At 32.3% G+C, this 17,183-nt stretch overlaps 1 protein-coding gene across 1 annotated transcript in view; it reads left to right on the top strand.

The window, feature by feature from the left end:
* The window catches only part of LOC107455789 (FH1/FH2 domain-containing protein 3), a 148,733-nt gene that overhangs the window by 80,695 nt on the left and 50,855 nt on the right, over positions 1-17,183 (top strand). The window contains exons 9-11 of the mRNA XM_043052061.3: positions 2,933-3,234; positions 11,919-12,077; positions 13,382-13,609. Of these exons, the coding sequence (XP_042907995.2) occupies positions 2,933-3,234; positions 11,919-12,077; positions 13,382-13,609 (689 nt within the window). The remainder of the gene's footprint in view (positions 1-2,932; positions 3,235-11,918; positions 12,078-13,381; positions 13,610-17,183) is intronic.

A 17,183-nucleotide genomic window follows, 5' to 3' on the forward strand; every position in this document is an offset into this window, starting at 1 on the left:
TGCGTTCTGCAGTCGCAAAGAGGAGCAAATATTCTGGCTTTCAGGAATTAAATAATCTTCAGAGTTTGGGATTCTTGTGTAGTACTTTATTTAAAGTAAAGACTAACAAACTGAGCTATCGTCAGTACCAATTTATTTAAAGAAATTTAAACGCATTGTCTCAATCATTTAAATATTTGTTCCATTCTGAATCTAGTTGCATCTCGCTATGTTCGTTAAAAAGCCATTGGCTGCTGTTTGTGCCCTTTGCGCACGCATACCTTGAATTCATGATCCGTTTAAAATCAATGTTCCCGAGCTGCTTTTTAAGGGCATCGAAGAAGTGGAATCCATAAGAAGACAAATCTAGGCAATAGAGTGAGAGGTTTGGGACTTTCTATTTGAATTTTTGTGTTTTTTTTTTTTTTTTTTAGTAATGTGAGATCTATTGTCGTGAAAGTAGATAATCTCTTTAGAAAGTTCACAAAGGAACATTCGACTAAATCTTCCTTATTAGCTTTTCTGCCAAGCTTTATTCACATTTCTAAATGCTATTAGTCATTGACTTTATCGCCATAGCTCAGGAAAATCTGTTGGGGCACTTTGTGGTGGAGCGTTGCCTATTACGTGCGTCACTACTGCTCAGTTATATTTATTGCCACCTAGATAGTGAATAGCGTGCGAATCTGTTTAATTTATACACAAAAACTGCATTTCAGGCCAGCCAAAATTTTTCTAAGCATAGTCTCTTGCTTAAATATAATTTTATAACTTCTAATAATAATGCTATTTTATTTCCAATTTTTAAAGTTATTCTAATTTATTTCTTAGATTTTTAATTATTATAATTATTATAAAAGTAAATTATTATAATTATTATAAAGTTTCAGAAGATCCTCGCATAAAATGTACTCCATAACATAATGGGAAAAACAAATTATTTAAAAAACTCATTGAGTGATTTCTGAGATTCGATGCGCTAAAGTTGGTCATTAAAAATTGGTCTGAAATAAGACATGTTTAATTCTACATAAATAATTGTATAAAATAATTATTTGTTACTTTTTAATTCATCCATATCATTTCCTATGACCAAAAGTAGTTCCTTACATTTTCCATAACAGGGGGATAAAAAAAAATCTTAAATATTGCAGCGTATTAAAAATATATTTTCGAAAATTTCTGACCTCTCCCCTTATCAACGCTATTAAGAAAATCACAAATTAACTCCCGTTTCTTACATACATAGGAAAGTTGTAACTCTCCTTGTTTTAACATTGACGTTTACTTTAACTGTAGAAGTCTTATTTTAGGATTAAATTTAAATAAAAGGCGTAACTTTATATAAGAAAAACAAAAATTTTTGTTTTAAATTATTTAAAAGAATTGAATGTTCTTTTGAAATCTTCTCCTTTTGCACTTTTGACCTCCAAAACTTCTTGAAGAAAGTTTTGTTTTCCCCTCCAAAACTGCAAAAATTTAAAAGTAATAATAATATGAAAAACTGTACTTTATCTTGTTTGCGACTAATGAATCATTTTAATAAATTTAAGTAAGTATATTTAGAACGAATCTTTTGAAATTTTAATTCTGATGTGAACACTTAGGCTAGGTAGGTAATTTTCAGATGCTCTGTTAGAAAATGATCCCTGTTTTAGGTTTTTATCTAAGAGAACAAACTATAAAAATTAACTTTTATTTCAAAATGTTCTTTTTCTTCTTTAAATTTCTTGTTAAATTTTTTTAACAGTCGAAATGTTTTTGGGAAATGATGAAATTTTAGTGTTTTACATGAGCGTTGCTCAGATCACTCCTTCAGTCTTGTCTGGAGAAATAAGCAAATCTCAAATCCCATCCCCCCCTTAGGGGCTTTTATAATATTTAAACGGCCTCTTTTTTATAAAAAATAATAAAAATTTACTGAATTATCCTCAAAATAGCTTAATATCAGTTATAACATGAAATAAAGCGTGATTTGCTTTAGATATTGAACTTAAAATGATAATGAAATTTAGAAGGCTAATTTCCCCATAAGCATTTTTCATATTTCTGGCAATTTTAAAAAGAACTTGATATAAGGAATATTGGAATTTATGTCTCAAATTAATAAAAATAAGTAATTTTGGGAAATTTGGATGCATGTATTTTAGATGTTTCTATTTAATTTGACTTCAGGAAATTCGTGGATCATTTTAAGCATTATTTTAAATTTGTCAAAAAAAAAACATTTAAAAAATTTACAAATTTCAGAATTTCAGAAATTTTATAAACATTTCGAAAACTCCCGACCACAAATGAAAATCTAAACATTTTTATTCAAAATAAATCAAAAAATTGTAATGTTCAATCAAAGTTTTTCAATTAAATCAAATTTTAAACACATGAAATTTTTAAAAGTTTTGGTTTAAAAAGATAACTTTTGGACAATTTCTAAGCATTTTTGTATACCATATTTGCATGGTACATAAATAAGTAAAATTTTAAAAAAGTGCAAAATTTTTATAAAAAGTTTAAAAATATAACTTTTAAATAAACTAATTTAAAAGTACATATAGAAACAAGGGAATGATCACACTCAAAGCAGTGAGAGGGGTGAATCTGAAACTACCTTACAAAATTTGTAATTTATAGGCTGTTCCTTTTAGCTAAAAATATTCTAAAATAATCTGTAAAAAATTTAATTTTTTGACAGTCTCTTTTGACAGTCTAAATTTATTGTAAAAAGGCAATTTAGATATAATCCCTTTTAGCAAAAAATCTAAAATTGTCGTGAAAAATTTGCAATTTATAGACGGTCCCTTTTAACAAAAAATAATCTAAAATTATCGTATAAAATTTGTAAATTGTAGACATTCCCTTTTAGTAGATAAATAAAAAAAAAAGGATCTAAGGAACGAAATAAGAAAAAAACTGTGTCTCAACTCGAATAATGTCCGTCTCCTTTCTTCAACAGATGAGAGAGATCTTTTGACTCCTGTTGTTCCAATTAACGACCCATCCGAGACTGATAAATCTCCAGAGCCTGTGCAGAAGTTGAAATCAGAATCCTCCTCATCATCCAGCGAAGAAGAGGAGGAGGAGGAGGAGGAGGAAGAAGAAGAGGAGGAGGACGAGGAAAAAGATAAAGAAATTGACAAAAATCTACAGAGATCTGCAACCGTTATTCAAGTGAAAGAGCCCGACAAAGAGGAGAGTAGCGAAGAAGAATCCAGCGAAGAATCAAGTGAGGAAGAAAGTGAAGAAGAAAATGATAAGGTACGGCTATATCAAATAAAACAATAACTTTTCTGACAGTTCCAGAATGTTAAAAATGCCCCCCCACCCCAACTTCTAACTTTTGTACTGTTGATACTTACTATTTGTTGTTATAATTAACTAGCTGTACCCTGCGTGCGTTGCAACGCTTTCAGTTTGAGTTTTAATTTTGTATTGAAGTGTATAAATGAGATTTGCGAGGATGATTTGAAATGAGAATTTTATAGTCTCAACAGTTAATTCTCTAGGATATCGTTAGTGCATTTTCAAACAGACATGTATGGTGATGCACACGGACCATGGAACATATTTTGGATGATGTTCTGCAAAAAGTCTTGATCAATGGCGACATCACGTATTTCTGCTGATATGTCCTGATCAATTTGTCATGGTGTGATTTTCTCAGTAAGCCAAATCATGTGGCAATTCTCTTTTTTTTTGCATTCAATAGAATACATCAAACACCGTGTCTCTCCAAAAACATGACGCTTCGCAATAAAACCCCAAGTATAGAGCTTAATATTTGTTTTAACTCACGTGCGGTAATGCGTCATGAAGATCCGATGATGTTTGCCTAGGTTAGAAAAGCTCTTTAAATTTAGCTCAAGCAAGATTGCATGTGAATGTAAAAAATAACTCTGGCTGCCCATATGCGCACCGATACTTGTAGCACCGAATGAAGTCATTTGGAAACACGAATGTACCGACATATGTTCGCCAAAAAAAGTTTCTATTGATTTGATTGAGCCGATAACAACATTAATAATGGCTCGGCTGGCGACGTTAAATCTGGTAGTTTCACTTTGCCTCCAGAACAGCAAATTCCAGCTGTTTCATTCTTAAATTTGACAGCACTACAAAACATACATAATTGATCCATTTTTCCGATGATGACGCTTGGGTGAAAGAATATAGTTGGTTGTCAGATCATAGTGAAATGCACTGAGATTCAAAAGTATTGGCAGCGTCTGAATAGCGAAGTGCGTTCTTGATTGATTTTCATTCTTGCATCCCGTTGCTCTGATATTTCCGACGAACGGGCTTGAGTAGAGCGTTCTCGATCGGATTTTATTCTTGCTTCCCGTTGCTCTGATGTTTCCAACGAACGGGCTTGAGTAGTGCGTAGTTTATTCGTTAACAGTCTTCTTTCCTGTTGCTCAGGCGTTTCTAAGGAACGGGCTAAAGAACTGTGCTCTCGATTAGTCTTAAATCTCTTTTCCCGTTGCTCCGATGTTTTTAAAACGCGGGTAGTTCTCTTTTTGCTTGCTTGAGATGTTGATCGACTAAGAGCGATTCGTTTAGGCGGCATATGTTTGCAAATATTCTCTTTCAAACAAAAAGAAATGTAAAAGTTGACAGTGGTCGCAAATTTGCTAAATCGAAAATTCACATATTTATTTTAAATAATAAAAAAGCAATGAAAATGAAATAAATTAAATAAGAAATATAATAATGATAAAATCTAAAACAAAAATCTATTTTTTAAATGAAAGAAATAAAATGAATGCGAATTCAAAAATTTTGTAATAATAAACAATCTACTAATAGTTTTCAAATGACAACTGTCAGCAATGAAACCTTCAAAAACTATATTTAATTGTGCTAACCTAAAATTGCATACTAAATATAAATAATTAATAAAAGCGTGCAATTTGAATTCGCGATCGCAACGAACTATAGGGGGCGTTGTTGTATGAGACGGATACCTGCGATTTCCATATGAATTGTGATTCAGTTATTCTAGAGACGTCTTTAATGTAGCACGTAGCATTGCAACGTTCCTTCTTTATTGTGGCTAATTAAATTTAAAAAAGAAAACTATTTGGTATTCTTTCTCATGCAAACAAAAACAAAATGTTATCTCTTTTTATTAGAGAAGGAATATCCAAAACACATCGGAAAAATATTTGTACATTAACAGAAAAAAATATGCATATTCTTATAAGAGTTAAAACCTAATGCCCGAGAAATAGTTTTACTAAATTTAATGATATAACATGAAAGGCCCATTTAAACTTCACATTCTATAGTTTTAAGAATCATATTACTTCGAAAATTAAAATGAACAGAAAGTATACATAAACATAATTTTATGAAATTTAATTTTGTAAAAACAGGTTTTTGACAATAATTTTTATCGAAAAATTTCAAGTTTCAATAAAAAAACATTATTTAGAAACTAAGAAACGTAAAATAAAGAATGCTGACGAAACAAAAACAAAAAAACAATTCTTTTTTGTCGCCATTTTTAGTGCTACGAAAATTCGTCTTTGGGATTTGCCAAAAACAAAACAAGATGCAATTTTATTTTTTCAGGAGGGAAATATTTTACCGAAAAAACAAAAATGTACCAATTTCCACAACATGAAACTTTATCTTGGTAAACGTACATTTTGGAAATGTTATTTCATTTGGAATCTTATTTATCAGAGTTCATATGGCGATATGATTGTTTTGAATCTATGCTAAACTCTATATCGGCTCATTTTCCACCGAAATCCGACTGACTACTTTATTTAAAATAAAGTGTTTTATTTTATGATTTGTCGCAAAAAGTTTAAGTCTAGATTGGCGGCACTTAAAAACCGTCAAATCTGTATCAACCAAATCAACTCATTGTAGCGCATTTATTTGCCAGGATGACAGTTGCCGAAGTATGTGGCTCAAAGACGATGGAGTTACGGCACACATCACAAATTCAGTTGAATATTTCAAGACGTATCGTCATTTTGACAAGCCAGTAGAAATCGTAGTTGGTAACAAGCAGACAATACCAGCTTATGGCTGCGGAGAAATTGACATGTGCGCAACTGTTGGAACCCTTCAAAAGTCTATTAAGCTCAGTGATGTATTATATGCACCAGACATCAGCAAAAATTTACTATCAGCGTCAAAGGCGATGAAAAGAGGAATCTCAAACCTCGGAGATTCGGATGACATGGTTTGTCGTTTCTTTCGTAAAGAAAACCAGGAAAATATACTTTTAGAAGCTCCATGTTCATCAAGGGGACTTTTTGAATTACGTGCAAAACCGGTCAAGCCGGAAGGAGGTTCTGCTTCTTCAGCTTACCTAGTCGACGATGACGTAACAACACCTTTCCCAGATACAACAATGATGACAACGACAAAGATGCCACTATCAGTTTGGCACAGGAGACTCGGGCATCAGGGAGTGCAGCATGTGAAACAGTACCTACGTTGAAATGGTATAGACTTCACCGATGATGGACTCTTTTGTGAACCTTGCAGGTACGGTAAACAGTGCCGACGGACTCTCAAATCAAAACGACTTGAAACGAAGGAGTCAGGTGAAATCATACATGCAGATTTACTCGAATCACCAGTTTTGTCAAGAGGTGGAAAGAAGTACATGCTAGTGATCAGAGATGATTATTCCAAGTTTCGAAGTGTAGAATTTCTGAGACACAAAGATGAAACTGTAGATAAAGTTAAATCGTCTCTTGCTCGGGCTAATGAGGACGGCATAAATGTGAAATAATTGGTTACAGACGGCGGTCGTGAGTTCGACATGCTTAGATGACAAAACTGACTGATGATGAAGGCATCAAGTTAAGAATCACTATGCCGTACACGCCAGAACAAAATGGTGCAGTTGAAAGAGAAAACCGCACAATAATGGACTCAGTTCGTACTATGCTCAAGGATACAGGCCTACCACAGTTTTTATGGGCAGAAGCAGCATCGACGGCTGTCCACATTCTTAATCGAACTGGAGCAAGTAAAATCACAGGAAAATCTCCATTCGAAGTATGGTTCGGAAGCAAGCCGAAAGTCGACAAGTTTCGAATTTTCGGATCAACTGCTTTTGTACATGTACCGGATGTCAACAGAAGTAATCTGGACGACAAGGCTGTAAAGGGATATTTGGTTGGATATTGTGATTATGATGGCTATCGTGTTTTCATACCATCAAAGAATGACACAATCAAGAGCGCCAATGTGGTGTTCAACGAGCAGCAGATAGGTCCCACTTCCCTATCTTCAGAAACTACTTCTAGTGCCAGTACATCAACTGGTACGCAGTTTAAAATTTCGGGCAGTTCCGACGGTACTGACATGCAGGAGGAGGAGGAGGATCTGTGCAATGTAGAAGTCGAACCATCCCAGATGACGACGCATGGATTGCGTGGCCGATCAACTATTCGCCGCCCTCCCAGATTTAACGACTATGAAGTCTACAGCAGCATCCTGAACTTGACAGAACCCCAATCATATGCAGAAGCAATGAAGTCTTCGATGCATGTCAACTGGAAACGAGCCATGGACGAAGAGATGTCTTCGCAAAACAAGCACGGTACGTGGAAACTTGTTGAACCACCTGAAGGAAGAAAGATTCTTGCAAATCGCTGGGTTTACAAAGTGAAGACTAATCCAGATGGCTCTATCGAAAGATTTAAGGCTCGATTAGTCGCGAAAGGATATACGCAGACGAAAGATATCGACTACGGGGAGACTTTTAGTCCAGTGTGTCGCTACGACACTATTCGAGCTCTAATTGCAACAGCAGCTAAGGAGAAATTAAAATTATTTCAAATTGACGTGGAGACAGCTTTCCTTTATGGTGATTTGACTGAGGATATATACATGTATCAACCCGAAGGATATGATGACGGAAGTGGACGTATATGCAAGATGCTCCGACCTTTGTACGGTCTTAAACAAGCTGGTCGATGTTGGAATGCCAAGTTTACAGACGTGCTAAAGAAACATGGTATGACCCAAAGCAAATCTGACCACTGCCTCTTCACTCGTAAAGACTCGGGACACAAGATGCTGATGGCGATTTATGTTGATGATGGTATTGTCGCTGTACAAGACGAAGAATCATTCCTGACCTTTATGAACGAACTCAAGCAACATTTCAACCTTAAGGCGCTTTTTCATTACACGACACGATACCGACAAAATCGGACGACAAATGTGTGAACGACAATGTCGTTGCCGGATCGTTCAGGCAATTGTTTTTTCACTTGTCCGATATCGTTAGTCCGAGAAGTAGAAATTCTTGTTCATTCAATGTATTGAGTTTGAGTGTGTAGAGACATAAAATTTAAATAATTTATTTGAACGTATTTTGAAAAATTATAAGTTTTAGTTTTGAATTCGCTTTGGCAACGGAGTTAGATATATAATAAATGTTGTTGTGTTCTAAAATGTTTAAGAAATAAAATATGTTATTTTTTTGATAAAATTATTTGTAGTATCGTAAATTGGCATTCATTTAATTTAGTTGGCACAAAGACCCAACAAGTGAGCAGTTGCTTGTGTTCTGCTGTGATTTTTTTCTGCAAACTTTAAATATGCCGGATGATAATCGTCGTCTCAAACTTCTTACTTTATTTTAAAAGAGAAAAGCTAGCAGTGCAGAAACGTTTTTGGGTGCACGAAATGGTACTTACGTATTAACGCCACCACAGCTACAGATTTGGCAGTTTTTAAGTGCCGCTAATCTACAGCCTTTATTGGCGCAACTTCTGCAACAACGTAAGTACGAACGAAATAAATGAGGCAAGATATGTTGAAGAAGATTTTTATGTGCTTTTCCATAAGCTACAAAAAGTCCCAAATAAATTTTTTAATTACGTCCGAATGAGAGAAACCAAGAACAAGAATGATGTTAATGAGGAATAATTTTTATATGGCTTTTGAGTTGGCGTCTGTTCGCCAACTTACGTCTGTAATCACTTAACATTACTTAAATTCTGTAAATGTTTTAAAGTATTAACGTTTTTTTTAAAAATCGAATTAAAATATTAGTTTCATTTAGAATAATCCTTTTAGATGATTGTTTAAATGAGTTTGATCAAATTTATCTTATGAAGCCGCTCTACCATGTTTTAAAAAAATGTTTCACTTGAATCAGGGAGCAGACTTTTTATTATTCAATCAAGCAGAAACCAGTAGTTAGATCGAGTTCTGTTTGAAATACATAATGGTCTTTATTTGCCTTCTTATCAAACCATTACTATTATACAAAATACCATCTCTTCATTAAAGCATATAATGAATTTATAAAAATTTTCAATGAAACTTTCATGATTGTTTAAGTCTTTCAACCTCACTATTATGTAAAAAATGCAACTTCATGAATTTAAAAATTTATAACCAGACATGAGAATAAATTATATAAAACTTTTATTTTCAAATTTTACATTTGACATGATCTAATAAAAGATTAAAATTGATTAAAAGAATAAAATAATGATATCAAAAGAGGAGATAAAACAGGAAAGATACACAACAACTAATAAAATCGCCACGATTTGAGGAGAAATTTGCTTGCCTAACCGATATTCGATTCCGACAAAGGATATCGCCTTGTCGGATACGACATAATCGTTATCGTATCGGTGAGTGAAAAAGCGCTCCGTTGCTGACCATGTATTTTACTAGTACTTGACCCTCTGTCGTTCGCCGACAATCGGATCCGTTTTGTCGTTATCGTGTCGTGTAATGAAAAAGCGCCCTTAGAGTGACAACCTTAAATTGTCTCCTTGGTTTACAAGTTGAACAGTTGAAGGACGGCTCAATCTTTTTGCACCAAGAAGCATTCAGTAAAAAGATGTTAGAATCTGAATGTTTAAATCTGAAGGTTGAATATGAACTTCCGAATGCTGATGGGATGATAAAGATCAAGGAGGCAAATCCTCTTAGCAATCACATTCCATATAGATCAGCAGTTGGTAGCTTGCTTTATTTAGCGATGGGAAACCGACCTGACATTGCTTATGCAGTAAGTTTAGTGTCTCGTAAATTAGACAATCCCACAGAAACTGAATGGGAAATTGTGCAGACTACATTCAGGTACCTTCGTACTACCGTTGCACATGGCATCATATATAGCAATACAGATGATAGAAGCCTTATATTATTTAATGATGCAGATAACAACAGTTGTGCGGAAACTTGGAGATCTCGCACAGGTGGGATATCTTTCTACGGTGGAGGTGCAATTACTTGGAGAAGTAAATTGAAGGAGGCTATATCTAATTCAACAACAGAAGCAGAGTTCATGGCAGCAGATGATGCGACAAAAGACCTGATATGGTTTAAGCGCCTGTTTGCTGAGATAGCCAACGACATCTTATTACCAATCCTCCAGATTGATAATCAAAGTACCATCAAGTACATCAAAAATCCGATGCTTCACGCTCGCACTAAGCACATCGTTCAAAGATACAAGTTTGTCCAAGATGAATTTTCGAAAGGACATTTTGAATTAGGTTACGTCAGAAGTGATGAGCAACGAGCAGACATTCTGACGAAGGCACTTCCAGCACCTCAGTTTCATGATCAAAAGACGTTACTTGGTGTGAGAGCAGTTCTTTGAGTGACAATATTGACTACTGGCTGTTTTCATGCTCAAAGGAAGCTGTTATAAATCGAGCATGCTATCAGCGAGCCTCACGTTATATTTGTTTATCTTGTAGAGTTGCACTTTCGTAATCTGGTAACTTCTATTTCTTGTATATTTTGAGTTTATTTTTTTTCTAATCGTTCTTTTCTTTTTTATTTCCAAGTTCATATTAAATACTAATTTAAAATAGCTGTCACCTTTATTTTGTTAATATTTACAACACTTTTATTTCCTCTTACTTTTTCAGGGAAAGCTTAAAATGAGAAGGGTTTTCCACAAATTTCTGCACTACTAAACAAGATTAATTAAAAATGACACCGGCATTGTTGGGAATCATCCCCCATAGAAGAATATTTTCCTTCGCTTGTTTTATTTCCTAACACCATCATGCTTTATTGTCCGGACCAGCATCAGAAGGGTATTATCATTTGTAAATAAATCTAGTTTGATTGCACAAAATGAAATTTATGGAAAACCCTTTATTATTCTGCGCTTTCTCTTAAAAAGTAAGAAAACTAATTAGAAAATTGCTTGAAACTTTTTAAATTTTTAAGATATAATCGGACTTTACTTATTAGTTGCCAAATATGATTTCTAACAAAATTAAGAATTTTTTTTTCAAAATTCTTTTGCGCATGCGCAGTGTAAAAGAACTATTTTACTCATATCTTGCGCTGTTTATAACGAATTTTTCTCAAATTTTAAAGCAATAATTTTGTAATCAACTTTAAATTGTTGAAATTTTTTTTTTAATTTTAATGCATATTTTTAAAGTTATAACAGAACAAAAACGTGAGACGAAAAAATAAATTTTTTTGTAAAAATATCCATATTTCCGTAAATATATAAGCTAGATTTACACAATTTTTCAAATGTAATAATCAAAACAATTGTTACAAGTTACAGATTTATTTCTACATTTTTTGGCATAGAATGTTCAAAAACTCTATTTTCCGTTTGTAATTTATTGTCGGTCCCTCAAGCCTCTAAAAGCTTTGAACTTCATTGATGAGTATGAGAACTCGCATGATCTAAGCACTTCAAAATTTATAAACTGATTCTCTAACCATTTTTGAGAAATATAAAGAAAGTGAATCAATTAACCGTTTTTAATTTTTTGAAAATTGTTAATTTATATACGAATCAAATAATAACTTTAATACGCATCACTTCATTTACCATTACAAAAATTTTATCTACAATTACGTTAATACTTTTGGAAAGAGCAATTAAATCATACTCTGTTTTTAATTTTAAAAAAGTTATTCATTTGAATTAAGCAATAATGCTTAAACTTTTTTGGTAGCTCAAACGATGTCCGACTCAGGTTATTAAGCCAGTACAAGAAACAGCAACGAAAGACAAATCTGAATCGGAAGAAAGCGAAGAGGAATCGAGCAGCGATGAAAAAGCGAAAACAAGCGAAAGCGACAGAAAATCTTCGACAGATATCGACACTAAAAAGGTATTTCACCAAATTAAGTAATTTCCATGATCGATCCCCTACCATGTCCACAGCATGATAAGTAATAGATGTAAAATAATGAATTGGATAACTTCCGTATCAGTTACAACGTTAGATCCATCCATTTCAATTTTGTATATTTCATATGCATATTTCCTAATACGTCTAACCAATTTAACTGTTTACAATCAGCTGGTATAATTTGATGGTAAGAAAAAATATGATGCTGGTACTTGATTGATAAATATTTTTGTAACGTAAAAAGTTTAGATTTTTTTAAAAAAATATATATCTTTGCAGTTATTGTTGATTTAATTAAAAATAGTAATGTCCTGAATTTTTCTTACATGTCAAAATTTTTGGAGGGCATTGAACTATAATATCATGTGGCATTAACTACAAACTAATTGTGCGATTAAGTTGAACGCAAATTAATTTTTGATTATAAGTTAGAATGATTCATCTTGAAGGGAAACGGGATTCAGTTTAACTCGTTATTAAAGTACTGACATTATGATTCAACGTTGAATTAATTTTTCTGTTACGGCATCATAGTTTTATCAAGTTTCTCAAGTTATAACTATTTAAATTTATTTAGAGACATTGCATAACTAATTTTGGAACAGCTATACTAAATTTCAAAGTTTGAAATGATATGCTAGGAATGATAAGGTCCCATACCGTTTTCTAGATAATGTGAAAAATAGCTTTCTATAATAACAATCACCAATATAACTTTGATAGGTGTGCGTTTTAATCTGTTTCGTTGCTGAAAACTCTTTCATCGGTGTGTTAAACATATTTCTCACGCCATCGAATTTAAAATGATAATTATTGATAATAGGAACCATGCGTTGGGAACACATTTGTCTCTATAATTGATAAGTGCGAATTTAAGTATGGGATGCATTGTCAAAAGTATTGATATATACTCCCAATCACTTTTTGCAGCACTCACAACAATATCGTATTCAATAATTATCCTTTTCTATAATATACTCTAAATTATGATTACGATATATTATGTTATTGATAATGATCATGTTTTAAACATATTACTGATACCATAAATGAACATAGTATATTTGTATTCGATATGCATTTTTATTGTTATTGATCACAATATTAACGTATTTGATACACCTATGTTTACTGTCTGTATCCGGTTACCTATGTAATTTTTTTATTAAATTGATCTATTAATATATACTGAATTTATTATAGCATCATATGGATTACTTTATTATTCGTAATATACCATGGATGTAAATATATTGACCCTAATTTTACATGCTATGGTTTAGAGTGATACTGATGCACCTCAACTGAATGGAGAATCTTACTGGCCGAAATCTCAAAAGAAAGATAGTTTGCCAACACCCGACACTATGACTCTCTTCATAGGTCAATGCAAAGACATTGATGAAATGTTAGGCTCACCGAGTCCAGTCAGTCCGAATGCAGCTCCCAACGCTTCTCCTACTAGGCAGCAACCATTCAAATTCCAAGCAAGCATCACACCTGCTGCAAAGGCAAGTCATTTTTTTAAGATAACTTGATTAAAGAAAAGTGACTTAATACCATCTTTCTTGTTTTTTTGACGATATTGCTATTTTTATGAGAGAAAATACGAACTTTCCTAGGTGTATACATTCCTTACGGATGTTTTTGAAGCACTTCTGCCAAGACAGATAAAATTAGTCGCATTTTTTTGGGTTTGAAACTCGAAACGACATTTAAGTTTTGAAAAATATAGACTAAATTGAAGAAAAGATTTCATTGAAATTTTAAATTTTATTGTAACAATTAAATTTTTTTTAAAAATTGCCAGTATGGTGATTTTTTCCGCTTGAATGAAAATTATTAAAATCAATAAGCAATTCTCAACATTTTCATATTCTTAGAAGACGAAACACTGCAATGTTAAAATGATTTTACAAGTATTTAAAAAAAATTTCGCAAATAAATTTTCAAAAAAGCTGTGAATTTTCTGTCCATTCGCATACAGACATTTTTATTAACATCACAGGGGGCTACAGATGGAGTAAATTACTTCGAAAAGGTATGAGTTTAAAACAGTTATAAAAGTAGTATATTCCTGAAATTCGTTAAAAAAAAACATTATTTCACGTGACCGAAGAACTGTAAGGAGAAATCTATTGCTGACAACTTCCTTAGAAGTCTTCGTTTGAAGTTTTTTCTAGCAGTGGAGAAGCAGCATCTAAACGTGTTTTCTTTAAATATTTAAACGCATCCTTACTCGATAAACTTCTTCATGAGTGTGTTTAAATTAATTGCATACTGCGGTGGTCAAGATTGTTTGAAATTATATAAATTTAATCAAACATAAAATATTACGGACTGAAATAGGCTTCTTACAAGCAAAACTTTTCTACAAGAGTCACATCACCCAACCACTTAGCTCCATTTTAGGGCATATATTTAACTGCCACGGTAGGAATGCAAATTTCAACCCTGGTCAGACGACATAGGAGCTACGTACGACATATGACGTATGATACCCCCTTCTTCAAACTTCCACACGACAACCAACGAAAGATTTAACGTGCAGATTTTTCGTACATCTTACTAAGTAATCACCCCGTTTGTTACCTCAACTGCGGGATCGAACTCACTACCCTCAGCTCTCCAACCGGTGGTGTGAACGAAACCTTAACCGACTACGCCACCAAAGCGTGTTTGACAACAAAAAAAAGGCAGAAAAGTTGGCAAGCATGTCTTAACCCATCAACGTCAATTCACAAATTTCAAAATAGTTTCTTTTTCTTAAAATAAATATCATGTGTACAACTTCAAAAAAATGTTGCCTTTTTTTTTTATTGAGAGAAAAATGACAGATGTATTTATAAAATTTTGAAACCAAATGTATTAAATATAAAAAGGAAAAAAATTATTATTATAATTGAAATTACAAAAACAATAACTGTAAAAAATAAACAAATTAATAAGCAAAAAAAAAAAAAAAAAAAAAAACTTAACGTTTAATTCTATGGCATTGTGCAAAACTGCCGAGTCGAATTTAAAATGGAAAAGGCTACGCTATTAATCGAACATTTGTTATTAATAAAACTCTTATAAGAAAAAAATAGTACTAAAAAGTAATGAGAAAGAAATAGTACTTAAAAGTAGTAAGAAAAAATAGTTCTTGAAAGTAATAAAGAATAGTACTTAAAAGTAATAAGAAAAAAGGAGTACTTAAAAGTACTATGAAAAAAAGAGCACTTAAATATAATAAGAAAAAAATAGTACTTAAAAGTAATTTATGCCAAGTTAATGCTGAAGAAATAATGCATTATGCAAATTATGATGCATTTTTACAATAACCTCTAAAATGGGTCTATGGACATTAATTAGTTAGATGGATTTTTAACTAAGAAATAGCCATTAGTTTTGTTAGTAATTTAAGTAATTAAAGTTAATTTTGTAAATTAAGTTTATCGTGATTTTACCGTATTAGTAAACGCAAGAGAGCATGACAAGAGAAAAAAATAAATACTAATGTTGAAAAGTAGATTTTCACAAGTGTTCAAATTTTATTCATTGCTTCAATTAAACTAATACGTGATTTTATTTTTTACCAGTTAAAACATTTAAAATCAGATAAGATTTACAATAATTATTTTTACTTTTGGCGTCAAAAGCCACCGCAGCAAAATGAAATCTTTGTTCTTTCTCAATACAAATCTTATTTAGCACCAAATGTGAAGTATTTAGGAGCATTTTGTGGAGAAAGGAACTCGTGCCAAACTGGAAACAGTCCAAAATTCTTACAAACAAAATTATTCCATTCGTTTAAACTGAATGCATATTTGTTTTTATTTACACGTATATTGCTAAATTTGAGTTGAAAACGGGATTTTTCAAAAAATAGGTTTTACATGAGGATAAAACCATGCGTGTATCAAGATTTGGCTAATACTAACTATTTTCCTCTATAAAAGCTATTAGTCTTAACATTGCTGCAGGTTGTCATGAAAGTCACGCAACGCAGTTCTAACTATTTTCCACTATAAAAGCTAATATTAACTATTTTCAACTGTAAAAGCTATTAGTTTCAACATTGCTAGAGATTGTCATAAAAGTCACGCAACGCAGTACTAACTTTTCTCCACTATAAAAATTATTAGTTTTAAAGCTGCTGCAGATTGTCATAAAACAAAAGCAACGCAGTACTAACTATTTTCCACTATAAAAAATATTAGTTTTAACGTTGCTACAGATTATCTTGAACGTCATGCAACGCAGTACTAACTATTTTACACTTTAAAAGCTATTAGTTTCAACGTTGCTACAGGTTGTTATGAAAGCTATGCGGCTCAAGTGCGAAGTGGATTTTGAAAAAATACAAATCTTCTATAGGGAAAAATTCAATTAACTTTTCGAACGACCCAATAATTTCTTTTTACTATGAAAAATATAATATCTACATAAAATGGAGGCTTTCCACATTGTTATAAAACGGATTAACTCTGTATAAAATAGAATAATACAGATTATTTTCCCTTTGAAACGTAAAATTTCCTTTTTACCTATACTCTGACATTTAAGAAGTAGAATATAGGAAATAGCATGGTCCTTTTTTTTCCTTTTAAGTTTGAACACAACTCAATCAAATAACGAAATTCCTGTATTATATAAAGGAATAAAACCACCAAGATGGAAAACTTTTTAAGTTTAACTAACTGGATTATTCAAGGAAACTTGGGAAAAACTTTCAAGGTTAATCTGATAATTCAATTTGTAAGTACGACCTGGAAGCAGTATACAAATTAACTAACTCTCATCAGAATTTGAATACGAATCTATTAATCAATAGCGTTATATATTATCAGATGTATTGAATTGTGCCATGATATGTGAATCACCTTAGCGCCAAATTAAGATTGCAGTAAATTTGAACGACATTATGATTCAACATGATGAACAATCTCTATCAGCGTGAATATTTATTTAAAAAAATGTTTAAAACGTAAAACAGAACATGATTTACTGAGAAAGCAGTTTTGTGAACATCGTTATATCTGTAGCCTTTTTTTTTATGCTAGTTAGTTTTTTAGAATTTTAAATTATTTCATACATCTTTAA

The sequence above is a fragment of the Parasteatoda tepidariorum genome, chromosome 3 (assembly GCF_982258835.1).
Source record: "Parasteatoda tepidariorum strain Cologne lab strain chromosome 3, Ptep-v5.0, whole genome shotgun sequence".
In the NCBI taxonomy this organism is placed as follows: domain Eukaryota; kingdom Metazoa; phylum Arthropoda; class Arachnida; order Araneae; family Theridiidae; genus Parasteatoda; species Parasteatoda tepidariorum.